A 19,566-nucleotide genomic window follows, 5' to 3' on the forward strand; every position below is an offset into this window, starting at 1 on the left:
CGAATGTTCTTAGTTCAACCAGCAAAGTTTTACTCAACCGATAAAGCTAGTTCAACCAGCATGACGAACTTCAGTACAACCAGCAAGATGAACTCTAGTACAACCAGCACGCGACACTGTTTTCTTTCTAAGGGGCCAACTTGCTGATACGATTCAAAGTTTACTTATGCTTTTCAATAAACCGATCAGGTCATGTGCTTAACACGTGCGTGGCTGTTCTAGAAGAATGTTAGTTGTCCAAGGAAGATTCTTATCTATCATTGGATGCTTTTTATCAAGGGAGGAGCACTACCAAATGGCAGACTTAATGCAGATTGTGTCCTTTATTCTTATTGGCTAATTTGTAATTGTTTGTCCTTTTTGTCTCCATTTCCTTTTTATGTTTTTGTCCTATCTAGAATGTAGCTGTTATGCTTCTCCTAAAATAGAGAGCTCTTGTAATTGTAAAACTCAGTTGATGAATGAATGAAAGTTTGATAGAGCTTATCTATTTACAAAATCTCTGTGTCTTTACAAATCTTTGATTCCGGTAGCTAAGAGTGATTTCTTTATCAGTGTTTGTGGTGTTACTTTATCAAACATTGTGGTGAAATCTAAATCTTCATATCTGATATTATAGTTGTGGTGGAGTCTTTATCAGCTCTAATTGAAGGTTTGGAGTGTTTCTAGATCTCTAATTGTGGTGGTATCTTTATCAATTAAGGGTTTAGATTCTTTATCCTTTGTGTTCTTATTTCAGAGTTTTATACTCTATTTTGGGGCTGTTACTGTTACAAATTGAGGGTTTCATGTTCAGATCTGTTGGGTGAAGAAAGTTTGTTCTAAATTGCGTTTTTAAAGTATACACTGATGCAAGTTTGTCGTCCAAAAAAAAAGTCATAATCACGCATCATATGGGTGTTGAAGTTCGGTTTTTGGTTGAAGATGACAGTTGGTATTTTGAATTCATTGTACGGAGAGAGATGGGAGTATATTGACTAATACTACTACTGTAGTATACTTTCTTAGTTTTTTTATTGGTAAGAAATAATTTTACTATAAGTTTATTGTATTAAAGACATCTATCTATGCATCTACTTCTACTTTATTGACCTTCGCTTTGACCATTTACTTTTTTATTTAAACATACAAATATCTATTAAAAAAAATCCATTAGTCCTAACTAGAAAAATAAATCTGCGCTTCGCTGCAGAATGGTATCGGTGAGTTAACAGATAACAATCGATGGTTTTGGTCAATTAGCGTTTAGTTAATTGGACGTTAAAAACAGAATAATAAAAAGTAAATAAAGGGAAAAAGGCCATAATATTTCTGAAGTTCGGGTAGTTACAGTTTGGACATTGTGAAGAGTGTTTATCTCATCATAATTAATATATTAGATAATTTTGTTATCTATAAACAAAAAATACGAGTTAAGAATAAAATAATTATCATACTCTGGTTTTATTAAGATTGTAATTTTACTCTTAATACATTCTTTTTGTTTTACATACGTATAGTATACTATTACACAAGTATTTTGTACTTTTATATAATACATTTATGAGAATGAAAATGATTGATTAATTTGAGACAATGTAAAAAAAATAATATTATAATAAAATAGGGATGGATTAACTAGATGTTATTGTTACAAGAAAATTACACTAATTTAAATTAAAACATGATTTTTTTTTTTCTAACGACAATCAGATTGTTACTATAAAGTTGCACAAAAGTCATGTATAATTTAGTAATCGTTAATTTTGTAGCTATAGTTTTATTCACCTTAACAATATCGTGAGCGAATTTATACAAATAAAAAAAATAAACTCGTATAAATTTTCTAATCATCACTTTATCATATCTTAGCTTTTCGATTTTGTATTTAAAAATTTTTATAATTAAACAAACTAAACTCAATAAATCCAAAATCGAATTCACGAAGTATGATACCCAACAATTTCTATAATTACTTTATCATTTCTTTTGAAAACGTTGCAAGGACAAAAAAACAAGCGTTGGTAGTAACCCACCACAACTCGCGTGATACACACGCGACTTTGCTCTAAAAACAGTAAACCCCTCAAGAACACTCGCAGGTCACAATCCATACACAAACGCATTTTCCCCCAAATCTGTTCATCACTCTTACTCACAAATTGACAGGTGCTCTGAATTGAGATCGTTTAAAATTATTGTTGGTAAGCAACTACATTCTTCTCCATTTCTTACATCTTTTTCTTCTTGCTTTGTTCTTTGATCGTAGTTAAAATTCCCTTTTTATGCATAACAAATTGTTTCCTAACGTGATTTTGTTTCTAATTTACTTTTTTAGGGTTTCTGGTTTTGATAAATCGCACATTGTTCACATGCACTTGTTTTTACCATCTGACATTTACATTTTCATAACAATTGTATTTACAGATGGAGTGTAAGCTGTGTTAGGGTAAGTTATAGCTGTAGTCTAAATAATTTTTGATTTATTAAACACATTGTTGAAATTGATAGTTAGTTTCTTGTCCTTAGGTTGTAAATTGCAGGCAGTAACTGTAGGAAAAATATGTTGCGAAATTGCAAATATTTAATCAGTATACAGTAAATCTGTATCATTAACTTGTTCTGCTTTACTTAAGCTTGATTTATATAAACTAAAATTTCACAAATTTAACATTATTATAGCTGCATGCCATGGATTCACATTCATATAAGTTGAAAAATAGTAGATAGAAATAAAAAAAACTTAGCTTTTGTTGACTTTAATGCTTCACATGCTATCAAACACATCTAGGAGTATATTGTATAAAAGCGTATATGAAGTTGGATGTACAAATTCAAGTGTTCTCATTGTTCCTGATTTTGAAAGTGTCATCACATGATCCTTTTTTGTATTTATAATTATGTTATATGTATGTATGGTTTCTCTTCAACTAGAAGACTTATTGCATGCTGCCTTAACACGATGTCATCTTTAAATGTTCTAGTCTGAATTGACCAAGTTACTAGAGGTTTACATGGTAGCATGGTATCGGTTTACCAGTCTTAACTGATGCATTGTAGTTGTAAATCATCAAATACTAGTAGCAAGTTGTGAAGTTGAGATGCGTAGTTATAATCAGTAGCATGACATTGTTACCACTAAAAAGCATAATTATGTTACAACAATTTTGTGTTTATAACAAAACAATTACACAATGTCTAAATCTTTGTTTTGGTTTTATTTTGTAACGGGTTGATATTGTAGGAAAACGCGCAGAAGTAGTGATGGCTCCGAATCCACAAGTTGCCAAGGCCTTTCGTGCTATGAGAGCCATCGGAATCCGTGAAGAAACAACAAAACCAGTCTTAAAAAAACTCGTTAAACTTTATGACAGGAACTGGGAGCTTATTGAACAAGAAAATTATAGAGTTCTTGCTGATGCTATTTTTGATTATGAAGAGGAACAGGTATGCTTTTCTATACCTTATTTGTATTTCATTCTTCACTGATCTTTTATATGTCATTATCTGTTATGTATTAAAGCTCCTAAATTGTATTTAATTTTCAGGCAGCAGAGCAGAAGAAAAAAATGGATAATGCTGAAGTACGTTTTTTTCTATCACTTATACTTGCTCTGATTTTGCATCATTGTTAATTTTTTATCTAATGATAGTTTTCTCTTTTTCATGATTGACCACCATCAGGAAGAAACAAGAAAAAAACTTGAACAAGCTGAAGTAAGACTTATCTGCTATTTGCTTTATTTCTTTGCTTGATCCTCAATTTTTTTTTTTTTTTTTTTTTTTTTTTTTTCCTTTCGGGTGCTACTTTTTATTGCACCAGATACTGAAAGCTATTGAAGAGGAAACACAAATTCAAGAGGAGCCTGAAAGACCTTTAAAACGATCAAGAAATCAAGAAAGTCAAAGTTCAACGTCGTGTATTAACCCAAGCACTAGTATAAGTGGAAGTTTACTGAAAAAGCCAAAATTAGAGGTTGAAGAACCTCCTGAATCCCAACCCAAGCTTCATTCACCAGTGAAAACAGTAGTAACCGAACCTGTTTTAAGACCCGATTCACAACCCAATTCTCCCCTTACACGAAGCAAAAACAAGGGGAAACAACCTATTTTACCAAAGCCATTAATCAAACCAAAAGACGAGCCACTTACAGAAGACGAACCACCTTGTTCAGAGGTTAATTATATTTTGGTGAACGAACCCACTGAGACAATGGGTGTAAACAACTATGTTCAAGCACAAACAAATGAAACTAGTGGTCATGACCCTACAAACATTCCAGATGAACAAACTGATCATGACCCTAAAAATATTCTAGATGAACAAACTGATGATGACCCTGAAAATGTTCCTGATGAACAAACTGATGATGACCCTAGGAATGTTCTAGATGAACCAACCGATCATAAATTAGATATCGCTTCTTCATCTGATGGAGACATAAAGATATCTGTAAGCTGTACCTCTCCTCATGGAAAACCTAAATTTTCTGTCACAAATGTAGATACCATTTTGAAAATAATCGAAGATAAAACTATGAAATCATACAAAGTTCTCAACCCTAACTTTTCCCTGAAGAAATTTATGAAAGATATGTGTGAGTGCCTTGTGGATCTTCAATGTGAATCCACCAATGAAGCACCGGTATCTAAACATGCTGTACCACCAAGTGATGCACCATCCAAAGTCAACGGTTCAGTCAAACCTGATTCTGAGAAACAGGTAGAGCAGAATGGTACTGAGAATAACAGTCATTTAGATTATGATGATGTCACAAGGTCTATTGATGATGTGCATGATATAGCTAAAGGACAAGAAAGTGTGATAATTTCAGTTGTAAATGAAGTTAACAAAAAGCGTCTTCCATCTTTCCATTACATAACTCGCAACGCAGTTTTCCAAAATGCTTATGTTAACTTTTCACTAGCGTGTATTGCGAGTGACAATTGTTGTCCCAATTGTTCCGGTGATTGTCTAACATCATCCACACCTTGTCTCTGTGTTGTACAAAGTGATGGTGAATTTGCTTACACAACCGAGGGTCTTGTTAAGGAGGACGTTTTAGACGAGTGTATAAAAATGAACCGTGACCCGGAAAAGCATAGTTTGTCGTATTGCAAAGAATGCCCATTAGAAAGATGTAAAACCGAGGGCGATTTAGAACCATGTAAAGGCCATTCAGCTAGAAGTTTCATTAAAGAATGTTGGTTAAAATGTGGCTGCAACAAAAAGTGTGGTAATCGAGTTGTGCAGTGTGGGATTAAACGTAAGTTGCAGGTTTTTATGACGTCTGGGGGAACAGGGTGGGGCCTACGCAGTCTTGAAGATCTTCCAAAAGGTTCGTTTGTTTGTGAGTATGTTGGAGAACTGTTGACTTGTTATGAACTCTATAATCGAGTTTCGCAATCTCCCAAGAAAAATGAATACGCGTATCCCGTATTGCTTGATGCTGAGTGGGGTGATGAAAATGATATAAAAGACGAAAAAGCTTTGTGCTTGGATGCCACCTATTATGGAAATGTAGCTAGATTCATCAATCATAGGTCTGGTATCATGCTGATACTTATATAATTGCAGTTATTAAACTGTTTGATATGATTATTATTGTTTTGTGAGGCTTAAATGGCCTGAAATCATTGTTTTTGGTAGGTGTTTTGATGCAAATTTAATTGAGATATCAGTGGAAGTGGAGAATTCTGATCGTCATTACTATCGTGTATGTAATTTATGCATGCTTGTCTAAATAAACATAATAGTAATTAATGCTCTTGTTAGCTGGTCTTTTATCTTTATCAGTAGATCTAATATCTGGTCCTGATTAACAGGTTGCCTTGTTCACTACAAGAGAAGTGAAAGCCCTTGAAGAGTTAACTCGGGTGAGCTCGTTGTCATTTTTATAAATACATAGTCTTAAAAATAATTACACAAAGTTAATAAAGTTACTTAGGGATTGTTTTGCATTAAAACTGCATTTTGGATGACATTTGACCAGTTTGACTAATTATTCATAAAGCTATTGTTTTCTCTTAAACTGTTTGGCCCATTAAAGAAGAAATATAACCCGAATCAACCCATCCACAAGTAAAATCATCGATATTGACTTTGTAAATTTTAGGACCCTTTGGTTGTAAATGGTGATATATTATGATTGCTTCTGTATGTACAGCATTTATCATTCTTAATGGAACCTATTTGACATTCTTGCAGGATTATGGTATTGATTTTGATGATGATACTCTTCCTGTTAGGGCGTTTCAGTGCAAATGTGGTAGCCAATTCTGCCGAAACATAAAACAACGTTCCACTAGTAAGTGCGATCTTTGTATTCTTTTCCTTTTCCCTGCAAATATGTTACTCGAGCTTATAGGTGGCAATATGGGCTGATCTTGGGTTGGATAACGGGTTAAATGCGGGTATAAATTGTGTAAGCTATCTCTTCATGTAGAGCTCGTTCTGGCCAGATTTTTAGTGACAATATGATAAATATGTCGCCATTTCGGGCTATAAATGTAATTGACAAATTGTGACATGGAACATCCTAATCCTTTCTTATTAGTAAATCGTTAAGCTATTACTTCACCTGATGGTTTATATTTTGTTACAGGATCTAGTAAAAGAAGGTCAAGTTAAAACTGAGGTCTGCTGGTCTGCTGAAAACGCTTATGTCCACCATGATTTCACTTGGTTGTAGCAGATTGTTTTGAAGTTATAATAATGCCTCTTGTATATATGCACCCGTGATGGCGTAGTTCTAAATATCTTTTGCAAACTCTTGTCTTTGCTTCCAATATTATAATATTTATTTATGTCTTTAGTTTAACTAATTATGTCTACCAAATCAAAACCTTGACGATTAGCATTGTATGTACAATGGAACTTTTGGATGCTGTCACCATGTCTTTTGTTGCAATTAACAGTTTACAAGTGATTGTTAAGCATATTCCGTTTCGTTAATACAGATAAGCAATCAATGGAGGCATTTCTTTTGGTAACACAATATGGTTTGAGGTTTTAATGATGAATGTATTTGTTAAGTGTGAAGAAGACAATGAAACAAATTAGAAGCTGGAACCTCGCGACTGCGTGGATGAAGGTTGCGAACGCGAGAATTAAACGGATCCAAATATCAAACAGTACAACCGAAACAAAAGAATCCAATAATCGAGCCCTAGTCAACTATACTAACCAAACCAAACGGTTCACTAACAGGGTATGGGTTATCTTTATAACTCACATGTCACACAACTAACAAGTACGAAATCAAACATGGTTGATCTAAAGATGTTACAGTAGAAGGTTTCAACCCTTGTACTTTTACTCAAATGCTGTTAGTGTTATCGGTTTCCGGCGCAAACTCCAATATCTATTTCGAAGTACCAATGCACATTTAAAACCTGTTTTAAGAGCAATTGTTAAAATTGGTATTGATGAACTTCAGAAGACAGAAACCAACTACCTGGATGTATATATCTACATTGGTTGATGCTGTTAAAATGAGGCTAAACATCTGAAGGCTAAAAACGATAGGACACTCGATTTTGACAGCACTTGCTATTGAGGGAATTACGAAAAGGAAAGTTGTGGTTTCATGTTTTTCTTTGATAGAGACAAGTTTTGATGCTCTTTCCAAGATCACGACAAGGAAACTCAAACGAGTTTCTTGATGACGTGCCTCAAGAACCACAAAATCTTCCAATGACATGTGTAAGTGATACTAAAAATGTGTTCAATATCAAATTACTCATTTACCATATATACATATGTAAGGTTGGTTCAAAACGCCATCCAAGTAACCTATCAGCGAGCCTTCATTTTTTTGACGAAGGTCTCGTGTTTTTATAAAGTTATAGTTTTTAGCAAAAGAAAAAAAAAAAAAAAAGCCAAGAGCTTGTGAATTTGTGATGTGTCAAATAGAACTTTGGAAATAAAGGAATGAAAAACTAAAAAAAAAAAAAAAAAAAAAAAAAAAAAAAAAAAAAAAAACCTTTTTTGGATCTATAAAGGAGAACCGGAGAAAATGAACCACAACAAAGTTGGCCCAACTAGTTTACTTAAGCCCAAGTTTAATTAATCAGGCCCTCAACAAGGGAAATTGTTCAAACTACACTTTTTTTTTAAGGCTTCAAACAAAATACACTTCCTTAAAAAAATTGTCTTTTTACACCATTCGGTAGACGGAATTTCTGTCTACCACCTTTATCTGTCGTCTACTACTATTTTTACAAAGTAGTAGACAGTAACAACAAGGTAGTAGACAGTGAGAACAAAACAGTAGACAGCCAATTACAAGGTAGCTGACCGTCTACTGCCTTGTTGTTATTGTCTACTACCTTGTTGTAAGTGTCGACACCAATAATACATATCAGTCGACACGTACAACAAGGTAGTAGACAGTAACAACAAGGCAGTAGACGGTCAGCTACCTTGTAATTGGCTGTCTACTGCTTTGTTCTCACTGTCTACTAACTTGTTGTTACTGTCTACTACTTTGTAAAAATGGTAGTAGACGACAGATAAAGGTGGTAGACAGAAATCCCGTCTACCGAATGGTGTAAAAAGGCAATTTTTTTAAAAAAAATGTATTTTGTTTGAAGCCTTATAAAATAAAATAAAAAACAAAAAAGTGTATTTTCATCCATTTCCACCTCAACAAACTTATTTTATAGTACAAGCGTTGGTGAAAGGGTCGGGTCGGGTCGGGTCGGAATGTGGAATGTAAAAACTAAAACGGGAGGGAAAATCAGACGAAGAAGAAGATGTCGATTTCAGTACAAGAGGTGATGAAATTGATAAAAGGGTTTGTTGATATCATGATTTTAGCTTCTGGGTATCAATCCTCTGGTCATTTTGCTCACTGGGATCCACTCAACATTAAAAAAGCTTTCCAATGGGGACTTTTCTTCGAAAATGTAACTAATCCACACTTTGCACCCCCTTTTCTATCATCGAAATTGATTGATATTAGTTCTATAAATTTAATTACTTTGATTTTTATAAATATAAATATGCATAATTTCGTTCTTGATTGCTTTAGGGTTCATGGTTACTTTTTATCCCCTGCTGCTTTTTAAAGTCATTTGAAGACAAATCAAGTCAATTAAGGAGTGTGTGTGTGTGTGTGTTTAAGTTTATTATAACCTGTTTGTGCGTCTGTAAAAAGTTGAATTTTGTGTTTCAGTAGTTAGTTGACCTAAGAAAACTGATATATTAGATCAATGTCAAATGACCTAACATCAAGATTTTTTTTAATTTTTTTTTGATTTTTTAATTTTTAATTTTTGTATTTTGTAAATATTTGATTCTGATTCTGACTGTGCAAGAACTATCCGATTATTAAAATTAAAATGTTGGTAAAAATATGCTAACGATAATCTTTTTTTAGGTGTTCAAGAACACAGATGGCAATCAGGAGTATATGGATGAACTTGATGCAGCATTATCTGAACTGAAATCCGATCCCCATTTTCCAAAGGTGACAACTTTATTTCACATACTTTAAACTTTGTTATTATTGTTATGCGTTACTCGCTTGAGATAAATGTAAAATTACTTGACTATTTAGTACCCACAATGTATAGCAGGGCCTTACACATATATCATCTGCTACGCTTAGTAAAGCGAGAGTTTTTATACTAGAACATTTTATTAGCACTTTACCTATGAGGGATACACATTTAAAAGCTGTTTTACAAGCAACAATTGAAATGGATATCGATGAACTTCAGAGGACGGAAACCAACTACTTGGATGTATATCTTGACAAGTTGACACTACAAAATAAAGACGATTTAATGGACTTTTCGCCTATTCAATGTCCTGGTGAAATTCAAAATCAGAAGAGTAAAAACGATTTGACAACATTTGCTATTGAGGGGATTAAAAAAAGGCAACTTGCAGTTTCACATGTTTCTTCGATAGAGACAAATGTGGATATTGTTGCTAAAATCACGACACAAGGAAACTCAAACGAGTTTCTTGATGACACACTTCAAGAACCACAAAATCTGATAAGGACATCTGTGTAAGTGATGCTTTATTGTTATGGTATTTATTTATTAGAATGTTGCATCTGTTATCATTTGATGCAATTTAATGTCTTGTCTTATAGATTTCATTAGTTTTCATACTTTTCTTTTATTGATAATGAAAAACTAATTGATTATTGTAATCAGGTGGAGTAATTGGCGAACAAGAGCCCTTAATTATCTACTTGATAAGCGGACTATTAGATTGGTTTCAGGGTCGAACATGATTTTTTCTGCCCCAAAAGCTCAGTGGCTGCAGGTTTTTGAACGCCTAAATATGTCAACAGAAGCCAATGCCAACTTATGTGAGACAATTGTGAGCCATCTGATATCTTCTTTATTACTTTTATAGTGAACCATCATATTTAGCGATTTTCAGCAAAAAAAACAAAAAAAAAAAACAAAATGTTATGATTCGATTTGCATTGTCACAGGAGCTCTTACTGGTAGGATGTATTTCAAGCCGATGGAATCGTGTTATTCGACATTTCATGTTGAATTCTCATGAATACCCTCTCAGTATCTCAACACTATATGAAGGAGTGCACAATATGATTCTTGAAAGATTTCAAAATCTTAATTTTATGCAGGAAACAAAGAACTTGAAGGTAGTTTTTGTGCTGCATAATTTAAGTTGATACTTCGATTGCTTAATTCTTTTGTATAATATGAACATATTCTTTTGTGATATTTTTCAAAAGGAACAAGAAATCGCAGAGTATCTTGAAGTAATGTTAAGTGATCAATTTCATGTGTTGTGGGAACTCTCGCCTATACTTACAGCAGTCTCACTTCCTCCTTGGTAAACTATTTATTCTTTTTGTTCTTACAACTCGTTGTACACTAATTTATAGATGTGGCAAATTTGATCTTTTTACTGATGGAATGGGTGGATTCAAGTTATGTTTTATCTCAAATAGGTAAAACTTGATGAAAAGAAGAAAATAACATTAAAAGATAATTGCTCTAGCGACTAGCAGATCAAACGGGTCAAAAGTCGCCCAAAGTAATATTTAAACTTCAAAAATTTCTGAATTATATAATTCAAATTCTAATTGCTTTTTATATATATTTATAGTCATATTAGAAACAATAGTGACATATGAGCATGACCAAACCCGCCCGTTTGCTACCTTTTCGTGTCATGATAATCATAATCTTCTTTTGGGCTTTTGGCATTCTTTCACATCAATTTCCACTTCTAGTAGGTTTTGCCAAAAAGAGTAGATTTTTGTGCACTGCTAAATTCTACTCTTATTTTCTTGTGTGTTAAAACCAAGGGATTTGGTTGATATCTACTTGCAGGTCTCGATTTTTTGAAGCGTATGCAAGTGAATTGTTTAGTCAATTCAAAGGGAAAACTTCGAAGATTTGGTATCTTTGTTTTTCTTCAGCCTCTTTCTTGTTCATATATGATTTGTTTTATATATTTTTATTAAGTAGTTGATCTGTTTTTGATTTGTCTTAATAAACTTAATAGTTGCTGCAATTGTATTGACAATAACAAGGAACACACAGAATGTGAGTTCTTGATCCTAATGTAATCATTCATTGGTAGTGAATTTGTAATGTTTGACTAGACTATTTTTAAAATGTCTTAAATACCCTCAAGCAAATCAATAGATGTGAATCGATAAAGTTTGAATCTTTTTGTAGGTGAGGTTGCTGAGAGGATTTGGTGTCTTTACATCTTTCATGTATCAAACATTCAGTCAAGTTGATCGGTAAGCTCTTATTTTCTATATTATGAAACATTTTGTGTTTTCAAATTAGAAACATTACATTTAATTTAAAAGATCCTTGTATTTTGTTCATATAGATGCTGCTGATAATTAAAAAAGATTTTAAATTTGGTACTGGTAAACACAAGAACTAGACCAATTCAATCATGAACGAATCAACAAGTTGAAATTAAACCCATAATCAGCTCATGGTAGGGGACTAGCATTGATTTTCATTCATTTATATATGTGGGACCAATTAGTATCTGTAATGTAGTTATAATAACGTACAGTACTATTTATTATACTCTATCATTAAATTATGGCTTGGGCCTGCAGACTTGCAGTACCTTGTTTGATCCCATATCTTCTTTCACTAATATCAGTGATTGAACTATTGGATATGTAGCAATTAATCAATAAGTATTGTGCTTTTACAACATACAATAATCTTGAAAAGCTTATAACGCCCCCATCTCAACAGGACGACATATGTATACATGCGGTCCCCTTTGGCGAATTGGATCTGAACGAAATACTTCGAGACCTTAGAAACTCAACTCAGAATTTAAGCCATGGTGACAGATCATTTGTCGGAACATAACAAGTTTGTCACCGAGATGCAAAAAAGCGATGATTCGTGCCTGATGTCACCACTCCTTCTCTTATTTTATTATATCTCCTTAGCATTTGTATGTGAATTTAATTTCCAAAATTTATGATATATTTGTGAACTTTTTTCCTTGTCCACATGGCCTCAATCTTTAAATTCAAAGCAGAGTAACACAAACAGTTGGATCTATATTTTCATCTATCTCATCTGATAGCCCCACCAACAATTTTTGATTTTGATATGATAATAAGTGTACAACTAACTGTATGAGTATATTTATAACTCACATGTCACCCAACTAACTAAAGTCTAGAACAAAGTTATGAAATCAGATATGGTTGATCTAAAGATGCTACTACAACAAAAGGTTTCTACCTTTATATTTACTCAAATGTTGTTAGTATTGTCAGTTTCTGGTACAACCTCCAATATATATTTCCAATGCTCTCAACAAAATTTCGACTTATCGACACCCTACGAGTTGAATGTCAACTCTCTATTTGCATCCATAGTCAACTCAGCCGCCATCTCCAACTTCAACACATTTGAAGTCTCCCTACCCGGAAACGAACAATCCAACGTCGTTTATGGTCTCTTCCAATGTCAAGGGGACCTTAACTAGCAATGCAAAGATTGTGTTGCCACATATGTAAGTCAACTCAAGTCAATTTGTCCAGTGTCAATAGGCGGAACCATACAGTTAGAAGGATGTTTTGTGAAATACAACAATGTGTCATTTTTCGGGGTTGATGACAAGACTGAGATGTTGAAGAAATGTGGGCCATCGATTGCTTCTAATGTAGATGTATTGAATAGTATATATACTACTTAAACAAATTTAATAGTTGAAGATGGACAATACTTTCGTAAGAGTGATTTTGGGAGCATACATGGTGTGGCGCAATGCATACAAGATTTGAGTGTAGGCGATTGTCAAGATTGTCTTTCAGTGACAAGTGGACGGTTGGATCTGAATGCGACAAGTCGAGTTGGGGATATATGTACTTAGGAAAATGCTATATCCGCTATATTGGTGATAGTAAGTGTCTGTCATTAGTTATTACTCATGCTGTCCCAAATCTACTGCCCTGGTTTGACTTTTGAAGTTTTTTTTTAACTTTGACTTTATATATTTTTTGCTTGTGTTATATACTCCAATATTTTGATGAAAATTATATCAATTAAAACAAATTTGAAACATAGTCCATTTATATAAATTTCATCAGATATTATATAAAACAAACAAAAGAATTAAAGTCAAAGTTGTCAAAGAAAACCTGTTAAAAGTCAAATGAGATAGTTATTTTGGAACACAGCAGTACTAGATTTCAATTAAAAATCATATATGAGATAGAATGTTTCCATGAATGCAGGTAAGAACGAAAATAGTTCGGATAATCGTACTCGTGAAGAAGTTTTTATACCCATCATAATAACAGTAATTGGCAATTCTGTAAGTGCACTTATAATAGCATTTATAAGTGCAATAGTATCTTCTAGAGTTGCTGAAGCTAAAGTAGAACCAGGTATGATACTTATACTATACATGATTTGTTATTGTTATATATTTATGCCTGATACAAGCTGGTTATGTTTATAATTTTGTGGGACGGATGACATATGATGTAGTTAAATCAGTAGCAGCGAAAGCCAATAAAACAGCAGAAGCAGCCAGCATCACAGCACATGTAGCCAGTGAAAAAGCGAACGCAGCCTGTGAAAAAGCACAAGCCGCGAGTGAAAAAGCAGATGCAGCCTGTCGAGCTTCTACAAGAGCTGAACGTGCATTGGCTGGTAATTACGTGGGTTCCGACTGAATATCAAATATTGGATCTTTATGGTACCTATTTGTCTAGTTCTCAAATTTTGATTCTTATGAGTATACATTGCCTGGATGTTTGGAGTTTAGCTAATTGAAGGATTAAAGGAAGAATTTCGACTCAGGTGGTCCTTGATCACATAAGCGTAGTTTGCCAGTTTATCATGTTGTGGATATATTTGTATTTCGATGTGTAAATGGGTTGAAGTTTCAATGTTAGATACTTCGATTGAGGAGTTGATTCGATACTTGATATTGATGTTGACGATCATTATGCTCTGTATAAAAGTACGAAGGTATGTGACTCCTTTTGATGTTAACTTGATGCAAAAAATTGATTGCTCAAGAAGTCAACATGAAAAATGAGCTACTTTTTGCACATGAAGCCAAACAACATACTTTCACTTTCCCAGGTTACTTGTTATTTTTTTCTTCGAAGAAACGAATGAACTTTTATAATCAAATGAGTTCATAAAAAAATGCAACCCCTAAACATACAAACTATCAAAACCACCGAGCGAAACTAAAATTAACAATCGAAAACGACGCCAAACAACCACAATCAAAGAAGACTAAAAGCAAACTACTACATATACAAGCAAGCTAAACCGTAGGTTTCTTGTTCACTATATACAAGAAAAAAAATTAAATATATTTTGTGGGCTATTTTTTAAAAGTTTACATATACATAAATTGTACTTTAGTATTAGTATAACTTTTCATAACTAAATAACTTAGTTATGGTCATTACATAAATTTGAGTCTTAAGGATTAGCCCTTAGGAGCTACAAATAGCAACCTCCTACAAGTGAGTATACAGGCGGAATATATACATATACATTCAAATTCAAAGTGAAATCAGGCCCAACGAAAGTAAGCTAAGCTTTTTGACTTGTTGAATTGTAACCAGTGGCCTTGAATTTTATAGAATAAATATTCTTGTTTGTTCATCGATGTGGGATGTCAGATGCAAATGAACTATAGTTGGAACTTGAAAAGTATGACTAGTCCATCTACAATAAATAACAACTTTATTAGCTTTTATTAAAATATCATTTTGTAAACACCTTTTTATATAAGCATAATTATGTTGCCATATGCCGAATTCAGGGGGGAAAAAATCAAGACTCGAATCTGAAAAAAAGTAAAGAAAACGAACCGTAAAGCCGGTTCAAAACCGAAAAAAACCCGAATTCGTTATGGTCTAATGGCATTTTTTTCCCATCTCGCTCGGGGCACTAAAATCCTCGGGACCAGCCCTGGTTGTATGGATATAGATCACTATACGTAGTAATCTGAAAATAACAAATTAATGTTTATTTTTTTTACTGAATAATTTAATTATCTGAATGATTTAAATGACTAGTTTACCCTTCGTTGATTTCTTAGTATATATTTATGTCAAGCTTGTACATAATCCATATGTAAACCAAATAAAAATAAATTCAATTCTAAAATAAAGCGATTGTTTTGAGTAACATAACAGCTCAAATGTCTCCGTGATATATATATTTTTGTTATAATTCAGTAGGCTTATAACTACCTTTAGTGGTTATAAGAACAAAGAGAGAAAAAAAGAGAGAAGAAAGAGAGAAGAAATATTGATATTGATATTTCAAGAGAAATGGTACACCTAAAATGGCTACCATACATGTCTATTTATAGTGTAAAATATTACTATGCAAGCTATACAAAGTTGACTAAAATTTATCATCCATATGACTTTTTGTACTCATATTATAACACTCCCCCTTGGATGATCAATTTTATTAGAGTGCAACTAGTACTGTCTCATTAAAAACCTTGCTTAAAGAAAAACCCAGTGGGATAAAAACTTTAGTCAAGGGAAAAAGAGTGCAGTATAGAGTTGACTCCCCCTCAAGTAGATATCGCTGAGTCGTCACATATTTTGAACTTGCTTCATGCCAATATTGTGAACGTGTGTTCTGAAAAAGGCGATTGACAGTGCTTTGGTATAAAGATCAGCAGAGTTGTTGATTGAACGTATCTCATTTTAATCTGGTTGTCTTATATGAGAAGAATCTGAGGTTTTTATCTGAAACTTTATCATCTAAATCTTTTATGTACAAGTTTAGCCCCTCTGATTTGTCTACAGTCTCCTTCATGGTTTGCTTAAACCCTTATTTCAATTCCTATTCCCTTTTAGTCTTTTCTGAGCCTTATCAACATACCATTCTTTTCCATCAAACTTATGACCGTTAAGACCGTCTATGGCTTTGGCGCCTCGTCAGTATTTATATTTTGTTCAGTCACTTTTGATACTCTTCTTTCATTTGTATGATGCAAGCTGCATTATCTTCATATATAGTTGTTGGTGAAGATAGTTGTTAGTCTTTTATAGCGTTCTAGTCCACAAGAATCAATAATGATTTGTGTCATTAATCTCAACCAAACACATTTTCGAGTAGTTTCATATAATGCAATCACTTCGTCATGATTTGATGATGTTGCAACAAGTGTTTATTTTAAGAACGCCATGATTTTGTGGTACTTCCATTTAGGAATACATACTGAGTTTGAGATTTATCTTTATGAGGATTTAATGAATGACCTGCATATACATAATTAACCAAATCTTGTTTTTAAGCGTTAGAATAAAATAATTTTAAATCAGCAGTTCCTCAAGGGTATCAAAATATTTGCTTGATCCCATTTCAATGTCTTTTTATAGAAGTTGAGCTGAATCTTGCCAACAAATTAACTGCAAGAGAAATGTCAGGTCTTGTATAATTTATAAGATACATAAGAACCTCAATTGCACTAAAATATGGAACTTCCGATCTGTTAAGATTTTCATGATCTTCGCAGGGATGAAATAGATCAGTGTCAATATTGAGTGATCTAACAACAATGAGTTTGTTTTAAAAAAAAATGTTTTAAAATCTTTTGGTATAAGTTGTTTGATGTACAAGTTAACCATTAGGCATATGCTTAATTTGCAATCCAAGGTAATACTTGGTTTTTTCAAGATCTTTCATTTTAAAATAATTCTTTAGAAGTTGAATGATTTCATAGATCTCTTTATTTGTTCATATGATGTTAAGAACATTGACATAAATAACTACGATATATATCCGATCATTGTTTTTCATAATAAAAACAAATGTGCAAATAAGTTTATATGTATACACTTTTCTTATCAAGTAATCACTTAATCAGTTATATCACATACGTCCCAATTGTATAGACCCATATAAAAATCTTTGTGATTTAATAGAATACATTCCCTTAGATTTTGCATTAGATGCTTATGATACCTTAAACCCTTCAGGTATATTCATGTATATCACTATCAAGTGATCTATACAGATAAGTAGTTACAACATCCATAAAATGCATTTAAGTAACTACTAGGTTGATTAAGTATCTAATAAGTAATTGTATCCATTACAGGAGGATAAGTTTTTCTCATAATTCATTTTCGGTCTTTGTGGGAAATTTTGAGTTACAAGTCTAGTTTTGTCTTGTAACTTCATTTGCACATTTCTTTTTCGGATAAAAATTCATTTGTATCCCATACGTTTCACATCTTTAAAAGTGATAACGATTAATCCGAAAACTTTTCTTTTATTGAGCGATTCTAATTCAGCTCGTATTTCTCCTTTCCATTGAGCTCAATCATGTCTATTTTGATATTAAATGACAGATTTTGATTCTAGATCATCATCTTTATTCATGATGTCATTGTAATATTATATGAAAATATCTCATCAAGATTTTTCATTTCATTTCGGTTCCATAATATTGCATAATTTATCGCAATTTATGTATTTACATTTATCAATATCCTCTGCAGAAGGAGTATTGAAATTTGGTTCTTCTTGAACACTTTCTTTTATCTCATTATCAGCTGATTTTCTTTTTCGAGAATTTTTATCTTTGGAACCAATTGGTCTACCACGTTTCTGGCGTGTCAACGACTCATGAGTGACATTATTTCTAGCTTTTGGAATTTAAATTCTAGCTGAAGCATTACTGCTGGTATATATGATTTAGTCACTCCTTTTTGTATCTGTAAATGCATCAGGTAATTTATTTGCAAGTTCTTGCATATGCATTATTTTTTTTTAACTTTCTTTTCGCATTCTTTTGTGCAATGATCAAGATACATTAATTTATATTTACACCATGAAACATCTTTTTCTTTATTTTTCATTTCTCCCCCTAATCTAGGGAACAATGACAATCAGCAAAACGCGCTGTAAAAACATCACCCGTCATGGGTTCAATATATCTTATAATTAAATATGTTTTATATCCAACATATATTCCCATCCTCCTTTGAGGACTCATTTTAGTGCGTTGTGGTTGTGCAACTAGAACATACACTGCACAATCAAATGTCTTAATGGTGTGAAATATTTGGCTCTTGGCCAAGATCAAGTTGTAGAGGAGAATATTTATGACTTGCACTTGATCTAATGCGAATTAATGTCGTAGCATGTGAATTTGCATGACTCCATATAAATATTGGGAGTTTTGTACTCATTATCAATTGTCTAGCTAATAGTTGAAAGCGTTTAATCATTGATTCAGCTAAACCAATTTTTATTTTTACTTTTTATGCACAAGAGTCACTGGATGTTCAACAACAATCCCTATAGATATATAATAATCATTAAATGCTTGAGATGTTAACTCACCAGCATTATCAAGTCTCACCCTTTTAGTGGTGTAATCGGAAAATTGCTCTTAATTAAATAATTTGAGCAAGAAACTTTCCTAATGTCACATTTCGATTTGATAATAAACAAATATGAGACCATCTGTTAGATGCGTCTATTAGAACCATGAAATGTCTAAATGGTCCACATGGTGGATAAATCTATCCACATATCTCACCTTGAATTCTTTAACATTTGTGATTACTTTTCTCAATATACTTTTCATTAATCACCATATGTGCTTTCCATTAATCACCATATGTGCTTTCCATTAATCACCATATGTGTTTTTTCATCATATATCCTTTTTACCATATGCGTTTTTAATCATATGCGCTATGTTTTTTTTTTCACCATATGCGCTTTTAATCATATGCGCTTTTCATCATATGCGCTGCGCTTTTCATCATATTCGCTTTTTATCATATGCGCTTATCATATGCGTTGCGCTTTTCATCACATGCGCTTTTCATCACATGCGCTTTTATAATATGCGTTTTTTATCATATGCGTCTTTTATGTGAATAGTAAATTAATTAATTTCGTTTAACTATTCATATGAATTAATTTTGATTTACTATTTTGTTAATTGAGTAATATATATACATCATATATATATTTTATTTGACGTCTCGGTGTATATGTGTGTGACTCCGAAGGCTCAAATGAATTTGACCATATAGTTATATGTTGTACCTTGCACATTAATTTTCAGTAGAAGCT

The 19,566-nt window shown here is 32.8% G+C and overlaps 2 protein-coding genes and 1 pseudogene across 2 annotated transcripts; all 3 read left to right on the forward strand.

Annotated features, from left to right (window-relative positions):
- Positions 1-1,997: 1,997 nt before the first annotated feature.
- On the forward strand, positions 1,998-6,700 carry LOC139843888 (probable inactive histone-lysine N-methyltransferase SUVR2). Its single transcript, XM_071834070.1, has 9 exons — positions 1,998-2,183; positions 3,224-3,426; positions 3,528-3,563; positions 3,664-3,696; positions 3,803-5,523; positions 5,630-5,696; positions 5,806-5,856; positions 6,188-6,287; positions 6,585-6,700. Exons 2-9 carry the CDS (start codon positions 3,244-3,246, stop codon positions 6,608-6,610), a joined length of 2,217 nt encoding a protein of 738 aa, XP_071690171.1. The 5' UTR covers positions 1,998-2,183; positions 3,224-3,243; the 3' UTR covers positions 6,611-6,700.
- Positions 6,701-8,736: 2,036 nt separating this feature from the next.
- LOC139843896 (uncharacterized) lies at positions 8,737-11,549 on the forward strand. The gene is made up of 8 exons (XM_071834083.1): positions 8,737-8,889; positions 9,363-9,452; positions 9,562-10,001; positions 10,153-10,321; positions 10,440-10,613; positions 10,707-10,807; positions 11,311-11,379; positions 11,486-11,549. The coding sequence occupies exons 1-8, from the start codon at positions 8,737-8,739 to the stop codon at positions 11,547-11,549; spliced, it is 1,260 nt and encodes a 419-aa protein (XP_071690184.1).
- A 1,124-nt stretch (positions 11,550-12,673) lies between these two features.
- On the forward strand, positions 12,674-14,156 carry LOC139843903 (plasmodesmata-located protein 6-like; annotated as a pseudogene).
- Positions 14,157-19,566: the final 5,410 nt, after the last annotated feature.

Source organism: Rutidosis leptorrhynchoides, chromosome 1 (assembly GCF_046630445.1).
Source record: "Rutidosis leptorrhynchoides isolate AG116_Rl617_1_P2 chromosome 1, CSIRO_AGI_Rlap_v1, whole genome shotgun sequence".
In the NCBI taxonomy this organism is placed as follows: Eukaryota; Viridiplantae; Streptophyta; class Magnoliopsida; order Asterales; family Asteraceae; genus Rutidosis; species Rutidosis leptorrhynchoides.

Coding starts and splice junctions, on each gene's coding strand:
- LOC139843888 (XM_071834070.1), top strand. CDS start 3,244: ATGGCTCCGAATCCACAAGTTGCCAAGGCCTTTCGTGCTATGAGAGCC. Junction 5,697..5,805: donor CTGATCGTCATTACTATCGT/GTATGTAATTTA, acceptor CCTGATTAACAG/GTTGCCTTGTTCACTACAAG. Junction 5,857..6,187: donor CCCTTGAAGAGTTAACTCGG/GTGAGCTCGTTG, acceptor ACATTCTTGCAG/GATTATGGTATTGATTTTGA.
- LOC139843896 (XM_071834083.1), top strand. CDS start 8,737: ATGTCGATTTCAGTACAAGAGGTGATGAAATTGATAAAAGGGTTTGTT. Junction 10,002..10,152: donor AATCTGATAAGGACATCTGT/GTAAGTGATGCT, acceptor TATTGTAATCAG/GTGGAGTAATTGGCGAACAA. Junction 10,808..11,310: donor GCAGTCTCACTTCCTCCTTG/GTAAACTATTTA, acceptor ATCTACTTGCAG/GTCTCGATTTTTTGAAGCGT.